Genomic DNA, 21,576 nt, shown 5'->3' with positions numbered 1-21,576 from the left:
TGTTTGCCAAACAAAAACCGTAGAGGCGGAGGCAACCACCGGAGAAGGTTGGAACCGGTTTCACCTGCCGGGATTTGTGTTGTGGGCGCCCATTGTTGCCAGGTAGCCGCTAGTTGTGGTGGGAACAGTGGGGACGAAATGTTCTCGAGGAGTATTCCTTTCTATTTTCTATAATTATAGATGATTTTATTTAATTATTTGATGATAAAATTATACAAGACTTATCACCTAATAAGAGAAAGTCTGCTATAAATAATAAAAATAAAAATAACAGGGCCAAGAATAATCACTTTACTTTTAATATCCATTCATAATCTTGTGACTATTCATCTACTTAGCATACTCTTCTGTCTTGCTAAAGGTTCTGAACCCTCAACATGCAATCTCAACAGAGTAATAGCCCTACTTCAGTTACAATTAAATTTAATTAACTACTTTTAACCATCATTTCCCGATTAACAGTGCAAAAATGTGCACTTGCATTCTTCTGTTAGCGCTCTGTAAAGAAATAGCTTTCGAGCATGCGCACTGTGGGCCCGACGACTACTTTTTTGACGGAACCACTTTTTTTTTAAGTCGTAACAGTCCGTCATATTTACACAACAAATTTGTTTTTGAAATTAAAAAAAAAAAAGTCCATTTGAAATAAAATTTTAATCACAGTTTTTAGATAATTTTATAAATGTGTGGCTTAATTAAAATATATGCAAATTTTAAAAAACATTTCGTTCAATCATTTTAATTTAAATTTTATTTACAGAAAAAATATAGATTTAATATAAAAATTATGAGACTTAAAAAAAATTTTCGCTGCTAGTTGAACGATTTTACCCACGGTGCTCTGCAGCGTTCTCTTATTCTGCCAGTCAGTGCTGCCAACTTAGCTTATTTCTGGGCAGATCTAGCACTTTTTCATGATTATATATGATATATTAATAAAATAAATAAATATTTAAAAAATATGCCTTATTTATCTAGCTTATTTTAATTTAATTTCGTTTTAATTCAGCTCAGTATATAGCTTAAACGGTCATCACTGGCAAACCTGCCGCTGCCACCGTCGCTGTCGCCGCGAGCAGCCACAGTGGATCCAAAGTCGTACGTATACGTTATTTTCGAAACCATCGTCGAACGAGGCGGACGTGTTGCTGGATGCTGGCGCTCGCGTTGCGGTATTCCGTTTTTTTCGAATAAACAAACACACAAAAAATTGTTAACACAATTTTGTTGGTTCTATTGTGCGGAAATCGAGTGAGAGGGGAAATAAACAGAAACCGCAAGCAAAAGCAACAACCTGGCGCGTCTTTGTGTGTGCCTGTGTGGAGAGGAAAACGAAAGGGGAGCAGAGTGTAAATAATACAAGTGCGTGTGTGTATGTGAGAGAAATATGGAAATTGAAAATGCAATTAATTGCAAATTAATGTCAAGCCATAGAAATCGCTCAATTGTTTAAAAAGTGCAAGAGAAAAGTGTCGTTTTGTTGTTGTTTATGTCAACGCGGAAGCTAAAAGTCTGTCGTGAAAAGTCTACGTATATCTTTATTTTTGCAACAACAATAAGCCATCGAGAAAAGTGCTGAAATCGTCAATTTCAAATCGGAGCTGCCGAGAAGTCTATACTATATAAAAATAAAAACAATTTTTGGTAAGTCTAGCTCTAGGCCTCTCTCTCGCTCGTTCTCCCCAAAAGCTTCCCAGATCAGATCGCCTCTCCACTCTCCGTTCTCCACTAATAAAGCCCGCTCTCTTGCGGACAGTGGAGCTCAGCGGTCAAACTCGCAAAACGACTTTCAACATCATTCGTGGGGTCTCCTTGTTGTTGTTTTTGGATTTTCCACTTCTGACTTGCTGCCTGTTTTTTTGACGCTTTTTTTTATTTAATTACGCTTTTGTTGTTGACGCTTTAAAATAATTCGTATTTGCTTTTTGTGTGCGCCAGAAAACATCACACTAACTATGGATATTTTTTTGCTCATGTGGAAACGCCAGCAATTATTTGATTAAAAATGTCATAATATTTGTAACTTGCGAAACGTGGGCCATTTTGCGAAAAATTGTTTTTTTTTTAACATGTTGTTGAACATGTTGCTATAGGAATTTGTTTTCTAGAAACATGCTAAGCAACACAGATCTTAAATATCTGTAAAGCCAGTTTTATTCTAGAAAAATATTAAATTACCCAATTAACGCCAGAAAAAATAAAGCTTCCGTTACCTAATATTAAATGCGTTTAAAAAAATGAATTTAGCACGTTCAACGCCTGCAGTTTGGATATACAAAAAAATAAATAGCACTACTTAACGACCCACTTCAATGCCAATGGCATAACTCTCAAGAAACTCGGGTTTCAATCTTCTCGCCACCTGTAAATCACCTGCAATCAGCTGCAGTCGCCAGCGATGCGTTAACGAGAGACCTCAAAGCTAAGCGATCCATTCAGAGGCGGCTTCAAAAGAATCTCCGTTCCCAGTCCTCAGTCCCCATCATCTCCATTCAGCATCGAAAGCTGCCGGCGAAGGCCGCCGCCGCACAGCCAGCAATTTAATTAGAGGTTAGTTACCAAGAGACGACGCCGCCAGAGCCCAACAATTGTTGCAACTGCAACCACAGAACAAATGCCTTGCAGAATGCATTATGCATGTGCGAACGGCCAGCATAAATCGGCGGCTTAATGGGCCCGGGCTAATAGAGAAGCGTTTTGAATGCCAAATGAGTCGAGTCGACGGGGATGACGAAACATAAGTCATTTCGAAACCAAGGAGGGGCGCCGGCACACTTATTACCTGAGTTGGTCATAAAATTGTTATTTTTATAAACCGGTACTTGTAAACTAGGAATAAGGATCTATACCTTCAAGATATATTTATTATCTTCCATTATTAAATACCTCATAAATTTCCCATTCAAATATTTCTTTACCATAATGTTTCTTTCTCTGCACGGCTCTTGTGGAATGTGGTTGCCGAGAATCGGGGAAACCGGTCTCCTGCCGGCTGTGTTGCCCTATTGGATTGGCCTGGCTTGGCCCGAACAGAGCTGAGCTGATAGCGAAGGTCTTCGAGGTCTCTCGAAGAGAGGAGGTACAATGAGTCACGTTCGAAGCCAGCTCTGATCGCGGCGAGACGTGCCTGCTCGTCTTCGAGGGGTTTGGGATTTGAGAATAGAGAACGGAGCAACCCAATATAGTTGCATATTTGCCGACGCTGCGATAATGAAAAGTTTCTAAGAAAACGAGGAGAATTCCGATTGACAGAGGAAATCCCCGGTCTTGAGTTTCTGGCACGTAATTCTGGGATCTGCCTCTTGGCTCTTATCACTTGTTTATTCCAACCTTTAAAGGCTTGATGATCAGCAACCGATGATGAAGAATATATAAATAATATTTACAAGCATTTTATTTATAGATTAAGTAGAACAAGTAGCCCCTTAATGAGTTGGAATTACTAGAATTCCTTTTAAAGATAATTATAAATTTATATGAACCAGATTTCTTAGATTTCTTTGACTTGCATCTTAATATAACTGAAGCTAGAAGAAGTACCATACATCTTCGATCTGGAGTTCCCGCTCCACTTTCTCGGTCTGGCGGCCCCAATGCATCTGAGTGGTAATTGCCTGCCTTTATGACTAAAAATCTGTCATTAAGGCTATACTGCAGTTTAGTAGGTAACACACCTGAATCATCATCACCTCCTCTCTTCCGCATTCCCCATAAGGCATTAAGTATTTTGCATTCACCTCAAGAGAAAAAAAACAGAGAGAATCCAACAGACGACTTGCCATGCACAACCCGGAGACCTGACCTATGAGCTTTGTCTTTAGTCAGTATTTAGTCTTTCCTCGTTCTCCGCTCTTCTGTGTGTTTCTTTGTTTGTTTCTTCCATTGTTTCTCCACCATATTCCGTTTATCTTGCTTTTGGGGCCAACAGCAGCAGTTTTGTTTCGATTTGTGCGGTTTTATTTTTGGACCTACCTTGGAAACTTGTTCTCGCTCTGGCCGGAGAATGGAAAATGATCCGAGTTTTTCGCAAAAATACAAACAAAGAGCTAAAGAATTACCAATCGAGTACCGCTATAACCTCGATTACCTGATGTGGGCGTCAAATTAAATTACTCAATCGAAAGGTCTTTTGACTTTTGGCTTTTCTCTTCACTTTCCACCCACTTGAGCCGGCTTAATTAAATTAAAAACTTTAATTGTTCTGTTGACAGGTAGACATAATAAATGTCAATGAACTAGCTTTTAGCTTATAGAAATTCGGCTGAAAATCATAATCTTGTTGATGTTTCGCCTTTGCTCTCAATTACAGTACAGACATTGTAATATTAATTCAATTCTAGACACTTGTCAGGGGAACGAACAATCGCCAAACACTTGGCACTGATTGAACTTAATTGAATTAAGAGCAGTTTGCCAGTTACATCTTCTTCACTTGGGTCACTCGTGCAGGAAGTTAGCCTCGTGTTGGGTTCATACATTAACAGTGACTACAAAAATAAATTGAGCACAAAAATAAATTGGTTTATTTATAGGTGAAGTGGTATTTTGTATTTTCACTGATTAAATGGGCTTTGGGATTTGAAATCAATTAAAAAAGTGTCTAAAAGTAGGCAAATAACTGCTTATTAATTAATGAAACTATGAAGATTTATTGAAATTTTATATATCTACACATTCATCATGATAATTTATGTAAAAAATGTTTACAAAATCGAACATTTATGTTTATCTAGAATGATTTCAAAGTAAAAATGCAGTAAAACTCTGTTTTAAAAGCAATCTAAGCAATCTTTGAGGGTTTGAGGGTGTGTCCCATATGAATATTATTATACAGAGGTAGACTGGCTCAAGGCAGCTGCCTGTGAACTGGATTCGCTTGCTTTTTCATACAGCTAAAAAGCCATTTGAGTTGACTTCGTTTGGGTCTCTGTGGGCATTTCCCCCGCATAACCACAGATGTTGCCGCAAATGGGGGCATATGTTACGTACGTTATGTATATACATATGTGTGTGTGTTACCACCTTCTGCATTCTTAATGCCACCCCCTTTTCGTTTTTGTTTACCTTTTATAGTGCAATGCATTTGCCGTTTGTTTACGCTACTTACGTATCCGAAAGATACACAATTCACACACAATACAAATGCCATATTTCATCATTCAGATGGATGCCCCGGGGCATCTTACAGATGCATTTGCAGGCAAAGAGAGCTTCCAATCACCAGAGACTGCTTTGCATACCAACTACACGAAAAGTGTTGGACCTTTTTTTGCATTAATTTAACGTCTTATTTCTGTGGAACTTTTGAACAGTACATAGCACTTGGCCTTTTGATTTGAATTTATTGTTTGCAACGAAATTCCCGGTAATAACGAGAAACCTGTTTGTCCGATTCTTGGGGGTTGGGTCCGGTTAGCAGCACAACAACACAGGCTTCTTTTGACGTATTTTGTTTTATGAAATGCTAATGAATTTATATGGTTTCGATTATACGCGAAACTCCGTCGTCAATTATCACATGACAAGCAATAACAAAGCACCTAATGAAATAATTGTTTAGCGTATATATTGCGCACTTATTATAAATAATATTATAATAAGAAAATAGAAGCTACATGCTCTTAGATCTCGAGCAGAGCATAGTCTAGCCCTTGAAAGCCCTGTCTGAATTCCTGGTTAGCAGTCAGGTGTTAATAAACCATTCCCACACAGACCTTGAACTCTGGTTGATTGAGAAAATATTGCACACTCGTCGCCAATTAGCACGCAATAGCTTGGCAATGGGAGATTCGCATGTTGAGTTGAAACCCCAAAAAATACGTTGACCCAAAAATAAAGCAAGGTAAAATCTGGGGTAATATGGGAGGTAAACTTAAGAAACCTGACTTTCAGATCTTTTTTTGCTAGATATTTAATTATTATAATTAAAATATTGAATATATCTTTGTAGATATGCTCTTTATCTTGCAAATTTACCTAAGCAAAAAAGAAAAATATTATTACCCCACCCAACACCATAAAGAGTTGTTGGGGAAAGTGTCTGTCTGGCTAATTTGTGAAAAGTAATAACATTAAGTCGAAAGAAAAAGTGCCAAAAAAAACGTTGAAATTGTATCGGGGAAGCGTGGGAGAAATCTCTCCCGTTATTTTCGAGTTCAGTAGCTTCCAAACGAAAGTCACCAGAGCGATGGGTTATATAACACCATCTGGATCTCACAGGTAACGCCCACCAACCAAGCCAATCGTTCTCCGGCGACAGTTACCGGCTCTCTCGGCTATTAACACCACACGACAGGCGAACAAAACTCGTTTAGCACCCGGGGAAAACTTGTCCGTTGGCTGCCGGCTGCTGTGGAAAATTGGAAATGTATCTGCCAGATACTAGCCAGTGAAGCGAGGAAAGTAAAAGTGCCGCGCAGTGGCGCCCACTTTTGCTTTCTTCTGTCGCTTCTTTCTTCTGCAGTCAAGCAGCAATAGTTGCTAGCTTCCATTGAGTCGTGAAGAAGGCAGGCGAAAAGTGTAGCTCACCTTGCGAAAATGGCAATAAAAAAAAATCTCCCAACTCTGCTGCAACAACAACTGCATTGTTTGAACCCTGCCTGGGACTCCTACGTAACAAATGAATGGAACCCACATGAGTCACGTCCACGGTGCATTCCCAGACCCACCGTCGAAAACCAAAAAAACCGAAAACACAAAAACCCGGGGCATGCGTGAAATGTTAGCTCATCTGTCGGTGGAGTAACCTCAATTTTGGTTCACTTTGCGGCTGCGCTGTAATTCAAAGCGCAGTTAACCCTTTAAAGCCCGCGGTAAGTGGAAATTTGATATAGTTTAAGGGTAAATGTTGATATTTTCTGATTTATTAGTCATTTTTTATGAGCATCATGTTACCAGGGAAACATTGGGATATCAAACTTTTGATTAATCCATTATTTGACGTTAATTATTCGTAAAAGAATTAAATTTATTGATCAATTTTTTATGTTTTTAAAACATAAAGTTGAATTGATATAAAGGCAAAATCAAAATTGTACGGTAAAGTCGATAGATAAATCGATTTTTTTTTAAGTTGCAATATATTTTCAATAAATCGATATTCTTTTTGATATATCAGAGCAATATTTTTAGAAAAATGTTTGTTTTTTTAATAGATTAGATTAAATAACTTAGATTAATTTAATTTTTCTTGTAATATCAATAATTTACTGATATGATATTTTTGATACGAGGCCTAAAAAGGGTTAAACAAACAGCAAAGAGCAAGCCCAGCCGAATCTAGTACACGTTACAGCCACGTTCATGGATCAAGCCAACTAAAGCTTGGACAACAAAAAACCAAAAAAAAACAATGCTTGAAGAGTAGTTACCTTGTTTTTTTTGGCCAGTCACCACCACCAGCTCTCGGACGGTAGCCCTCGTGCCAGTTCCAATTTGTCGAGCGCTTTTCGGTACCTACAACGACGTGACATTCAAATCGGTTCGTTCCGAGCCAAGCAAAAGGGCAGCCACCACCGATCGGAAATGGATTTTCCACGAATGAGTTATATTGCAGCATTACCGAATAAGTAATGACGAAATCCTGCTCCAGATTGCCGACTTATTAATGAATTGGGGAGGGAGGTAAGGAGGTGGGCATTAATAAACCGCTTACCAGCTATCGGCCCACCGATCGCAATTGCTTTTAACAAAGGAGAGCAAATTAAAAGCGAACCCCCAGCAAATTTGTCTGTTTTCGAGGTAAATGCAACTTGGGGGCTCTAAGTTGACAAATGCCGGGCAATTCAAGGGGGATTTTCGGGCAGTAGATGTATCGGAGGTGAAGCGTGTTCTTTATGGAGAGCTCGCGGTGACCCAAAATCTAGAGTCGGGGAAGCAGAGGAATGGGAACGTGAAATATGGACACAACATTAGATGGCTATCTGACTATCCATGCAAAAACACTAAAAAAAAAGGGGCAAATAAAAATTAAAATAAAATTTAAAGAGTCTAAAAATTGATTGCAGAATAAAATGATATTAATTTAAATTTTAAAATATATAAAGATGGCATAGAAACTTTATAAAATAGCTTAAAAATACATTTTCCAATTTTAATTTTATGAAATACTATTTGTTCTATATATTTTTTATATTATTTTCTATAAATATTCCTAGTCTAGATTAATTAATTCATAAATTCATAATTAACACGCTTTCAGCTTACCAAAGCATAACCCAATTAAGGCATACCTTTAATTTATACATTAATAAGCAAATTACTTAATAATTACTCCCATTTCAAGCTCTTTTTTTGTTAAGTGCACACATTTGTGTGTTTGATTTGCATTTGTTGTGCGAGTGTGTAGCTTGCGCTTGAGCTGCAGCGCTTGCCTAATTGTTCAATTGCATTAGGGGCAATTATGCGGCTGACATACATGTGTGTTTCCAAGCCCAAGTAGACACAACACACGCCTGTCATTAGAGTAATTGCACAGATACAGATACGTAGATACAGATAAGCAGAGACAATGGACAAAAGGCTTGGACATATACAAAAGGTGGCCTAAACTTGCATGTTGCACGGACATCAAACTCTGTTTGGCTATGATCGAGTTCTATATTTATTAGGCCACATGTAAACCATTCAACTTATTAACCCTCTAGTGCCCAAATTTTTTTTTTCAAAAAAAAAATTATTTTTGGATTCAGTATGTATCAAAAGTGAATGTTTGTTTTGGAAAAATTTTTACTTTTGCTCGGATCGAGTTTTATATGACTAAAACCTTAGACCGCATAAAGGCAGTTCTGGGAAGATAGGCCAACAAAAAATTAGGTAAAATTTTTTTTTGTTTAAATGTTTATTATAAATGTCATTGAGACTGTCAGCAACACAGTACAATTTTTTTTTCTAATTTTTTTCCAATTTCTAAAAAAAGTATTTACATGTTGTATTTCCTACAAAATAATTATTTTCTCCGATTTGCACAAATTTTCAACTTCAAATGAATACAGCAGCTTGCGCTAGCTCTATTATGTATTCCAAACGCAACGAACTTAATTTTTGGACTTTCCTGAATTAGAAAAAACGGAAAACCGTGTGAAAAGGAATGAAAATAATAAAATAACGGTGTTTTTAACATTGCCCGTCTAGAGGCGGTCTTGGGCACTAGAGGGTTAAGACTTTTTATGCATAACAAATGAGTAGCATCTGTCTGCTTGGAATCATGCAAAAATCCAGCATATGCTGCTGGAAAGTGTTATAAAAATGGAATTAATATACAATTCAAGTAGCCAGAGATCGTGAGTTTTCCTAAACACAAACATAAAGCAATAATGACAGAACTCATTTGCGATTTAGACGGGCCAATGTAGATACATATATTTTTGTTGCTGCCTGGTTCAATAAACGCCAATGGCCAGGGCCAGCAAGGTCAAAATTGATGAATGCGATCATTTGCTTGCACAGTGCAAAAAGTCAGGTCTTAATCAGATAGTTTTGAAGATCGAAAATGGTTATCTTGTGAAGAGTTTAACATGATCTTGATATGCTTTAAGATACACTGTTGTGTTTACATATTAGCAGCTTAATTTACTTTGTTTTAATCTTTAATAATTGTGTTTATATTAAGTTTATTATATATATTGTTCTAGTTACGGTAATATAAAAGATACAGAACTGATAAGAAAATTTTAATAGTAATTTTTTTAATGAAAATAGAATAAATCCCTTCTTTATATAGGTATTGTCAGAATATATACCCTTTAAGGATCCTAAAATCCTTGCAAAATAGTTCTTTAAACTGTTATAAAAGAATTCTTTCTAATTTTTTTACTGTTACCCTAATTCTTACTAATTTTCTCTCAATGTATCGTAACTTCCAAACATATATCCGTTGTGGCTGATGAACCATTTGACCGCTTTGAGTCTCTGCGATTGAGTTCGATTTCATTGCGGGTTTCGATTTCTTTCGGAAACTTAATTGCGTTGAAAGTTCAGCTCCGGGGCAGAGACTATGATTTTCGTTAAAGAAATAAAGAAATTTGACTATGAATTCGTCGTATACAAGTATAGAGCATGATATAAGCAAATGGCATGCAAATGAGTCATCTTCAAATCGCATGAATGGTAGCAAATTTCGAAGCAACTTCCCATTTTGAAGATACAACACATCATGATACGCATGGGAAGTTTCGTAAATAGAGAATAATGGTGATAGCATTGAGTTTGAGTTCGAATGAGAGTTGCTTCCGTGGATACTTATAGTTTTGTCTCTAGACCGTTATTTTTCCAACTCAAATATATACGTATATATAGTACTAATGCTACAGTTATCGCTTGAGCGTGCCAGGCGTCGCATTCTCCATCACACTCGGCTGATTTCAGAGCGCATCAAGTCCCGCTCGCTATTCATTATTGATAAGTATCTTCATCTGTGCATCTTTCAACCTAGAACGTAGCTTAGAAGAAGAGTATAAATACCATATATATGTGTATATATATAATTATGAGCATGAGTTTCTGTGTCTGTGATAATCCAAGCCAACTGTTGGCATTCTTTGGAATTCTATTTTGGTGCCGGGAGTCTGCGTGCAGAGTCCGTCATTTGGGTTAAGCTTTACAGTAATTTACTTTAATATTGTTTTAGTAAACTTGGGTTAATTCTATTCAGAACTTAAACAATAACAATTCTACAAAAGAAAGCCAAGCTACTGGTACAATAAAATAATCTTTAAATTTTCAAATCTTTTTGTATCGATTTTCCCATAATCTCTTAATGCAACTTAACGATTTTCTTCCAATTAGTTCAATCGTCTTTAAGCTTTTAAAATCACTTCATCTAATCGATTTTTCTGGTTAATGATTAACTTAAACTCTAAAAAATTACTTGAAGAAAATTCCCAGCAATCGATTCTTTGAGCTAACGATCCTATGCCACCGATAGACTCATCGCTCTAACCTAACCCCTCCAGGCCATCAATCACAAGAGCAGATCCAAGTCATGACTACCCAGATGGCTGTCATTATCACAAGCCACCGCAGCAATCACTTGGCCTGGCTCCAGCTCCCGCTCCCCGAGATCATTAAGATACGCCAGCCATTCTCCACATTCATCCAGTATCGGAATCGCGATCGCGATCGCAATGCAAGTGAAATCATAATTGCAAATCGAAATCGAAGCGAAAAACTGGTTTAGAGATCATTCTCGATCATGACTGGGATCTTAAGCTGAAAGTTGGAAGAAAGAGGAGAGTCTTCACTGGGGAATTCTAAGCCATTCGTTCATCCTCAGTGCGTGCTGCTGAAGCGGAAATGAGTCGTCTCCCCAGCCAGAGCTTCGTTTCTCTAATACTGATTTCTGTTTACATCTGGAAACATGCATCAGCTCCTCTCCTCTCTTCTCCAATGCCAGGGTGCAGCACTTGACTCCCCGGATCGAGTCACGTTTCCAGAGCTTCAGGGCTCGTGGGTTTCATTTGAGTTAAGTGGAGGATTCAAATTGCGGTCTCTGGCCCTAACCCTAGGCTGTGGTTTAGTGTAACACTAGGTGGTTCCTTCTTGATCGATTTGTGTCTTTTGATGGGTTCTGGGGAAATTATTTTCTAGGCTGGCATTAAGTTTTCTTGAGTGGGTGAGTTTGGGGGAAAGGTGAATGAAGTCTTGGAAATGTTTTAAGTGTATACTTTTAGGCTGATCATGTTTGATGGTGATCAGGGTGCACCCTGGTGTCGCCACTGCGTAGGTAAAATAGTGTGTAAAATTATGGTAAAATATTTATTTTCAATGGAAATTTAATTTTTTATTAATTTTTTAAAAGTATTAAAAATAATAAACAGAAATTTCTATAATTATAAAAATTGTGTGAAGGAAGTATTTATATTTATTTATTTATGAATTTATCTTTCTTTATCAGCAGGGTATGAGATCTAGCAGTCCGCTTGTTCATTTGTCCGTCTGTCCATCTGTTCGTATCAGAAACCATATCTTAGAAACCTTAAAAACTACACCTACCAATTTTAGTCACAACATTCCTATAGGTTATACCCAGATTAAGATTGTTTATATAATTTAGTCACTACCTTTTACGTGCTCCTATCCTTCCTACTTTTATCTGTTTGCTTTTTCACATTTTTTAATATGTTTAAAAATAAACCAACTGCAAGCTTTACCGGACTTGAGCTGTTTATAAAGTCCCCCACTTACTTTAATTTATTTACTTAGCTTAAGTAAATATGGCATTCCCTCAACCGGTGGCCATCGATGCCCTTCAGCCATAACCAACATAAACGATAACGAATTTACTTTTGCTGCTTTTTTTATCAGCAGCAGTTGACATTCAAAAGTATAAAAAAAAATTACAAAATACCCCATAACTGTGATTTTGTCCCCGTCTGGGTTTGTTGGCAATTCTTATCAGCTCAGGCACACACACAAATGCCCCCTATATCTATATATTCCGAGCGCCATTAGTCAGCGGACACATGGCTAAAAAGGCAGCTGATTATAAAAAAGAGAAGATGTAGTCCCCCTGGAGAACTGGGTGAATTCTAGGCAAAAAGGTAGTACTATTTAAGAGGGCAACCCCTTAAGGGCTCAAGAGACCCGTTCAATGGGTTGTATGAGGGTGGCGCCACACCTGAATATCGCACCACCGTGTGAGAGGGTAACGTCAATAATGACGAGCTACCAAAGCTAACACCACCACCGAACAGGGGCTTTTAGCACTAATTGCCAACCTATGGGGGTAGGCATATTTTCCCCAGCGGTTCTGGGGGTTTGGGGTCCCCTGCTGCTCCACCTTGAGGGGGGGGGGGGGTTAGTTGCATGCACCATTGACATGGCATTGCCCGGATCGGTAGATAACAAACCCAGCGATAACCATGGTGAATGAAGTCGGTAAACTCACGCCTCCCCTTTATACATATAGTTATTATTGGGTGGCTCTGTTTGCCGTTGGGTTCGAATACTTCAACTCTCTGAGCAACTTTTGACGGAGGCCGTGGTTGAATGAACCTTGTGCATTTTGCTAGTTCCATGACTCGAAATCCATGGAGCTGTGGGTATGGAGATGGTAAACACTTTGATATGAACTATTTTTGGGCACTGGGTGCAATGAACCTCTCTCTGGGCTTCCTTGACATTATTTATTATGGGAAAATGCCACACTGAACTTGGGCAAACAAATGCGAAAATAGAAGTTCAATAACACCTTAAAGAAAAGTTAATGAAGTACTATCTTAGTACCAATTCATTACTATACTAAACTATATTTAACTCACCTAATCAAGGTAGATGCCCTTGAACTTGTGTTCGTATTCCTTGGAATGCAGAACGTGTCTTAATGACATTAATTACGTTTATGGAGAGCTCCGCTTATAGAAAGGGAAATTGTTACTCACTTTCCAAGGAATATTTCAGCGTACTCTGGGCAGCAAAAAATGTCATACCATACAGAAAAAATAATATGAATTTATTAAGACATATTTACCCAGTAACTAATTTGTATTCCTCTTTTTCTTTGCAGGTAAAATGGCCACCAAAATCTCAGAAAAATAAACAAGGAAAAAATGATTGCAAATTGCTCGAAATAAAAATGAGAAACCAAGCTAAAAAAGAACTGCAATAACTTAAGCTCAAACTGAGATTTTAAGGCCCAGTCGAACGTGGAATTGTCTTGACCCACAGAGAGGCGCCTCCGAGTAAAGAGAGACAGGTATAAACGTCAGTAGAAAGAGACACAATGCGTATGGGTAGCAGACTGAGTATTGGCGGCTTTATGCTCGCCCTGGCCGTAATGCTAACGCAGGCACGTTTCATTGCGAAAAGAGAAACCGCTCAGTTGGATCAAGCGGTGGCTTCCACTTCCATTTCCACTGACCCTGACATTGTTACGCCGGCCAGGGAAAGCGGGAATGTCGGGGCAGTGGATGAAACAAAAGCCGAATTTCTGGGAGAGACCCAGGAAGCTAAGCCTGAGTTGGAAGATGAAACTGTAACCCTCTCAGAGAGCCTAAAGACTAAGCCTACAGAAGAGGAAATCTCAGAAGTCAGTAGGTCATCCGATGGAGAACTGGAAAAAGAACAACCAAAACCAAAGGAGGAGGAAACTTTGGGCACTCAGTTAGAGAAGGAAACCCAAGGAAGGTCCAAGAATGAGGAAATTCTTGCTCATGCGTTTACAGAAGACTCAACCATTATCAACAAGACTCACCTGGAGAATAAACAAAGTGAAGCTCCAGTCAAAGAAGTTTCAAGCACAATCTCAGAACCTAAAGAACTAAAGAAGGCGGAAGTCAATGAATCTCTTTCCAAGGAAGAACCCCCAAAACAGTCTGAAATCCTTGCAAAAACTACAGAAACTCCAGCCAGTACCACCACCGAGAATCTCCTAATAAAACCTGCAACTCTAGGCATTTCCAGCACCACCGAGAGAGCTCCAAATACCACTACTCGATCCTCCGAGCATGGTCGATCCATGCAGTACTCCTCAACCACTGAAGAGGCGATCCAAACCCTGGCTGCAGTAACACCCATGAAATTAAGGGCCCTGCCCATGACATCCACTACCAAAAAAACCATCTCAACTAGTGCTCCCTCGACAAGCACGCCTTCTACCTTTGCCTCCAACGAAAACGCCATCGAAGAGTCTACTTCAGAGTCAGAGCCAGGTCTTCGCCAGTTGCCCGAGAAGCGGGCCAAGTTCATCAGTGAAAACTCCACAAATGCCCAGCAATTGACGCTGCCCAATACCGCAGAGGTTTGGAGTCTGGCGGGGATGAAGGCTGTGCCAAAGGCGGCTCCTCTTCCGCTGATAACAAGCACGACTGTATTGCCACTCCTGAATCACACAGATTTGGCCAATGACATAGAAGGACCCATGCAGCAGAACCGAACGCAGCAGCAGGAGCAGCCCCAAGTGAAGGAGAAGAACCTACTGGACTGGCAGCAGATTGCAATGATGGAGAATCGAACCGAGTTTGTGGTCAGAACTACCTTAGAAGCAACTGAGGGAGCAACGCAAGCCACCACTGAACCCTTGGAGGAGGAGAGTCATCCAAAGAGTGAAATGACTCAAGGATTAGGAGAAACCACCCCTGCGGCAGGTGAAGAAAGTTCCTTTGATGAGAAACCAGCCACGACCACTGCTCGAACGGAGTTACTAGATGTTCCAATGGTCAAAAAGATGTCCGATGCCGCCAACGCCGAGCTAAAAGAGGCGATAATAGAGTCAATAACAGAGGCTCAAAATGAGACAAAAGCCACAACAGAGGCTTTAGTAGACATTCCCCTAACAGAGCCACCCCCAACAGCAGCTGTTACAGCGAGGGTGGCTTTAACAAAAACAGCTGTATCAGGTGAAATGTTACCTTTAGTTAATGCCACAACTGGGGAGCTAGAATCCGAGCAACATAATTCAACTGAAATTGATTCAGAGGCAGCAGCAGCAGCAGCAGTTTCTGAAGCCGTGACATTAGCAACAATTGAAAAAACAACAACTCCCAAGGCAGTCCTAGAAGTCTTAGCAACCACAGAGGCAACACCAACTTTTGCAGCCACAGAAGCAACAACAACTCCGAAGGCAATATCAGTTGTAATTTCTTCTGTTAGTTCAGAAATCCCTGTAATTAGCAGCACAACTGAAATGGCAATTCAAGCCTCTCCTGTAAATGTCAGTAAAATCAGCAACAATAAAACCGAAGCTTACGAATCGGTAAATATTAACAGCACTGAAGGCAGCAGCAGAAACATAAACAACAACGAAAACTTAGCATACGAGGTAGATAATACCAGTAACGACGTCATCGTAGCCACAACCAACAGGCCAGAGAGTGAGCAGAGAGCAACAGCGTCGTCAGTCGTCGAGGCAAAAGCAGAGGCACCGACACAAACCGAGGCAACAGTCAGTGGAAAATTGAATGGCGAGGTGAGCACTACGAGCACAACTCGGCCAGATATATCCGTAACCGGGACGAGTGCAATTACGGGCACAAGTACGAGTGCGAGTACGTCGACTCTAGCTACGCCTACGCCAACGGAAGTGGCTCAAATTAGCAATGAAGTGAATTTGGAGGCAGTGACAGTGAAGAGTGCAAACGAAAACGGCCAAGACCTGGGTGTCTCAGGCCCAATAACGGCCGAGAAAACCGATAACGCGGTCAATAACAGTGTGGCCATAACAGAGAGCGAGTCAGCAGCAGGAACAAGCTCCACAACGACAACAACAACCACAACCGGCAGTCCGCTCAATGACCTCGGTAAACTTAGCCCAGAGCACGAGTCCTCACTGGAAACCAACAACATAGGGGAGGCGCCCGAATCCACAACAGCAGCAGCAGCAGCAACATCTGCCACGGATGAAAGCACACCAACAGCAGGAACAGCAACAGGTGGTCAACAGGTAAAGGAGCCCCTGCACCATGAAGGGCAACAGGTGGTCGAAGAGCAGGATACAGAGCAAGAGCTAACCAAGACCACAATGGCAGTTGTAACCAGAACCAGTTCGACAACGGAGACGCCCTCGATCAGTACCAGTACCAGCACTACAATGCAACCACCGGTGATAAGTCTCCTGGACGATAGCACCACTACCACCACTACCACTACGACGACAACCACAGCTGCTCCTGCTACGGAGGAGTATACAGATCCTCCAATAGTGATCAGCAGCAGCAGCACTGAGAGCAACATGTTGCCCCTAGAAACTACTACCACCACTCAATTGCCACCGCCCACCTTTATGGCTCCTTATCCCAACGAACTGGATCACATGCAGACCAATGCCCAGGGAAACGGCACGGATGTCAATGTAATCATAGCCATCACAGTCAGCGTGATTGGCGTAGTGGCCCTCATCCTGCTGGTGGCCTTCCTTTATTTGATGAGAAAGCGACAGAAGCAGACTTCCTATGGCCAGCGCTGTCGTCCGGTTAGCCTGGATGCCTACTCCCTGGACAATGTCTCAGTGCTGGGCAGCGTGCGAAGGAAGGGCAGGGATGTGAGAGCCTCTAAGAGAACCTATGGCAATGCTGCCTTTGATGATCCTTCGCTAAGGCATAATCTTTTGAATGCCAGTGAGCTGGCCCGCTTTGTGGAGAGGCGATCCGATGTCTTTGAGGAGTTCAGGGATGTGCCACAGATCATAGCCAGAGCGGATGAGGTGCCACCGGGCTGTGAGGATAAGAATCGGTGAGTAAGGGGTTTACAGGGAAAGGAACAACAGTGGATATTGGTTGGAAAATAAGCTTAAAGAAGGTCTTGAAGCTTATAATGTTGTGTTAATTTTGAAAATACATTTAATAGATATGTTTTATCAACATTTCATGAGGTAATCTTAATCTTAATTTGATTAAATGACTTTGCTTTGATTAGATAAGCATAACTTCAATGAAAACATTATTTATTAAAGGTATTCAAGCCCTGAAAGATTACTAATCTCTTGCAGAATCGTATAGAATTTTCTACACAAACTAAAACCCACATAAACAGGACTTTAAAGATTTATTTTTCTCTACCTTTAGTAGATTTCAATTCTCTAAACCAACTTCCCAAGAAGATCCTTCAGGTTAATAGCATTCAAGTTAAGATCTCTCCCTGGGATTAAATCTTCCCTGCAATCAATATCAACCGCAATTAAGAGTTCACTTTCTCGCAACGAGTTCAATTAATTACAATACTGATCTCTACCCATCTCTTCCTGCTTTTTTCTCCCGAAACAATAACAACATCGCCGCCGATGATGACTCAACTCCCAACCCGATGTATACCGACCTCGAACTGGGGAACCGCAGCTACGCCAACGTGATTCCGCTTCCTGAGACGCGTGTGGTGCTCCAGCGGCAAGGCGACGATGACAAAACGGAATACATTAATGCCAATTATGTGCGGGTAAGTAACCGAGGCAGAGTCTCGGAGGTGGCGGTGGCGGATCAGCTCATCCATCCATTCCAGCCATCAAAACAATCGAGTCGCTTTCTCACATGTGGGTGGCTTGTTTGGAGTCATCTTGGAGTGACTTTAGCATACGTGGCGAGCCTTGCATGACGCCCTGCCCTAACTGAAATCTTCGGGGCCCCCTCGAGGGCCATTAAACATGGCGCTGGAATAATTACACGGCCGATGAGACTCACCTGCTAGCGGCAGCAGCAGCTCCTCCTGGTGGTGGCCATGGCTTCAGAGTCTTTGTTGCCCCGATCCAAGCAAGCAAATAGGTTCGAGCAAAGAGCAGCAACTAGTAATTGCTGCAAAGGGAAAGTGTGTGCCAAGATCACCGAAGTGTAAATGCCCTTACATCATGACCCGCAAGCTCAAAGTTGTCTGGGAAATCACTAAATCAGAAAGCTTTAAGATAGTGAATTTTATTATTTATAAAACAAAGAAACTCTAAGAAATTCAAGGGCTATACAGACATGCCTATGAATTTAATTTCTTTTGTTTTGTACAGATTTTTTTGTTAAATAGTTTCCTTAAAAATTCCTTTTAAATTATTTAATCTTTTAACAGTTCTTTTATAAAGATGACAACGTGTTCATTTTATTTATTCTTGTTTTTATCAGTTTTAAAGTCTTTAGAGCTATTTTTACCTGCCATTAAGATACCGCATTATCTTGTTCGTTCATTCTTAAGTCATTTCACAGTTGTTTAAATGATATAATTTATGAAAAAATTAACCCCCAAGATACTGTTCTCAATTATAAGAACCTGGCTTATAATTGTAATGTAGCCATCACATATTTAGTTATTTTTTTTTTTTAGCTTAACTCAAGACAATTGCCTAATTTCAGGTTATTCAGAGTAATTAACGTTCTTACTTTCAATTTTGTTTTATCTTTATTATTTTTAAAGTATAAAATTAGCGTTCTCACCATTGCTAAACTTTTATTTTTGTGTTTTTTAAGTGTGTTTCATTAATTGGCATACGTTTTTTTAAGCAAAAGTCCTGCCTGATGTTTGCAGTTTACTAAAAACGCACTTTAAAACACAACTGCATTGAAGCGTGACAGCGTCGATGCATTGGAGCGAAACATTTTTAGTCGTCCATCGACTTGCACCTGCCGATAACATGGGCTTGTTGAGATTTAAACAACAGAAGTTTCCCCGGCAATGCGATTTTTTATGGTCTTTTATCAGAGAGTCGAGCCGCGTCGCTCACATGATCATCTCCATCGCCAACGCCAGTCATTTGTGTGGGCTTAAGCCGCAATAGGTTTTAATTAATAGTTATATCATCACTCATGCTGGCCAATTGCGCTTTTAGTGACCTCTCTCGGTAGTGGAAAAGAGCATGAGCCCTAAATCCTCTTAATTATACAAAAAATAAAACCAATCAAACCTAATGATTGGAATTTTTTTATTACTTTTCGTGACAGTTTATAGTATGATATAGTTCTCTGAACCATCTCATTCATACCTTTTTGTATATTCTCTTAGATTTGAATTTATAAGTCAAAACCTAACTTTCCTATATGTTATGTTTTAATATTATGTTTTTTTTTATAAACCTAATCTTTTGGAAAGTTCCAATTCGAAAGCTGTATAACTCAGAGACTAATTAAAGTAAGAAAGGATATGACTAGATCGATTCGGCTTTTGAATCTTTAAACCTTTCAATATAATATCCCACATAAGAAACTAACTTTTCAGGCCCATAAACTCATAAACTTTTAATAAAATTGAAACTCTCCCATATAAAATCAATTTATCTACAAACAGGGCCCAACCTAAACTATGAATCATAGCCAAGACCCCTCCTTTTATGTTAATATCCCACACTCAAGACACTTTTTTAACGATATATTGTTTATATTGTTTACTTTTCCTTTTCTACAGGGCCCACGAGATGCGCCCAATTACTACATAGCCTGCCAGGCGCCGCTGGAGAGCACGACGAGCGATTTCTGGCGCATGATCTGGGAGCAGCAGTCGCGCGTGATCATCCAGGCGACGGATCTCAGCGAGAATGGAATCGAGAAGTGCGCCGAATACCTGCCGCCATCGGCCACGCTGGATAATCACAGCAGCTACGGCGATTACCAGGTGACACTGAAGCATCGCGAGGTGAAGGATAGATATGCCATATCCACGCTGGTTTTGAAGCGTGTAGATGGAGAGGAGAGCCGCGAGCTCACCCACTACTGGTACAAGTGGCCCGAGGCGGGAGTGCCCGCCGAAGAGGCACCCATCATAGCCATGCTTCTAGAGGCAAGATCCTCTCTCAAGTCTTACTGCCTAGAGCAGGCCAATGAGCTGAGGGAGAAATCGGCGACGCTGGAGACATCGCTGGATGCAGATGGCGGCGGTGGTACCAAATCAGAGGCGGGCAGCACGTCCAGCAATGAGATTAATGGAAACATTTCCAGCAGGAGTGCAGCCAGAAACCAGCAAGGGTAAGGGATTCTTATCACTGAAGCATTTGTGTCTTGCATGGCTTTTTTTTAATGTTTTGTGTTTCTCCTCTCCCCCCTTAGACCGCTAACCGTTCACTGTTCTCCAGGCACGGGACGTACCGGCACCATTATTGCCTCAGACATGGCCATTCGTAGTCTGGAGACCCCAAAGCGTTCGGTGGACATACCACAGCTGGTGTACTACGTCCGTAGGGGACGGGCCAGTGCAGTCCAGACCAAGGAGCAGTATGAATTTATCTACAAGGTGGCCAGCATGTATGCGGCCAAGATCACAAATCTGTCCAACGATAACTGAAGAACCAAGCCCAGAATCGAGTGGAAAGCGAGCTGATCCCCAAGCAGGGATCACGTTATCAGTAGCAAAAAGTAGCTGTTTTATATACGAAATATTAGTGTAACTTAGTATTATGCTCTGATTTAAAAGTCGTTATATTTGTCGGGCTTTAAAAAAAATATCATTTAAAATGTATGTATTCCTTTATTATTGTGATATAATCGTACATTCTTATATCTCTCGATAATCTGTTGCATATTTATAATGTCAATTTATGTTTGTTTTGTTTTCTGCACTCGGCGCCATGGCGGAACAATTGAGAAATATTTGGAGCTCTCCATTTATGTTTTAAGAAAGTCAAATATGTAATCCAACTATGTAAATGTATCTATTTTAAACGAGCTTTAATGTACGTAAGTTAATTTTAAGTATACACACACCGAGCTGTACTGTACTCATTCATATTATTGTGAAATATAGAAAAAAAGAAGAAAATCTATTCAGCAGAGGATGGTGTTTAGATTTTTGAAATTTGCGGGGTTTTAAAAGAGAAATTGGTTTTAGAGTGACTGTTTTTTGGGAGTGGTTTCCACTGGAAACTTTTCGAGCGCCAAAAACGCTCTGAATGTATGATTGCTCTTTGACAATAAATAAGAGTTATGAGTAAAATAAAAGTTACTATAAAAAAATGTAGCTGAATTTATGCAAACATTTAGGTATTACATATTTCTCGAAGAAGTTTTCAAAAATATGATAAACTTTTATAACAAATTTTTATTTTTTAATTGCGTTTATTTTTAAATTTGAATAAAAAAGATTTGGAATAATGTTTATTTTTCAAATTTCATATTAAAATTGGGTTGTAACTGTTAATTAAATAAGTAAAAAGTAAGTAAAAATAAAAATTATTTACCAATC

The 21,576-nt window shown here is 39.8% G+C and overlaps 1 protein-coding gene across 1 annotated transcript; it reads left to right on the top strand.

Annotated features, from left to right (window-relative positions):
* The first annotated feature begins 1,106 nt into the window (after positions 1–1,106).
* LOC108072027 (uncharacterized) lies at positions 1,107–21,164 on the top strand. The gene is made up of 5 exons (XM_017163008.3): positions 1,107–1,644; positions 13,505–17,166; positions 17,769–17,865; positions 19,807–20,363; positions 20,445–21,164. The coding sequence occupies exons 2-5, from the start codon at positions 13,721–13,723 to the stop codon at positions 20,677–20,679; spliced, it is 4,335 nt and encodes a 1,444-aa protein (XP_017018497.1). The 5' UTR covers positions 1,107–1,644; positions 13,505–13,720; the 3' UTR covers positions 20,680–21,164.
* Positions 21,165–21,576: the final 412 nt, after the last annotated feature.

This window comes from Drosophila kikkawai, chromosome 3R, assembly GCF_030179895.1.
Source record: "Drosophila kikkawai strain 14028-0561.14 chromosome 3R, DkikHiC1v2, whole genome shotgun sequence".
Taxonomy (NCBI): Eukaryota; Metazoa; Arthropoda; class Insecta; order Diptera; family Drosophilidae; genus Drosophila; species Drosophila kikkawai.
Note: the sequence above shows the minus strand (reverse complement) of the source record. Positions and strands in the feature narration are given on the sequence as shown.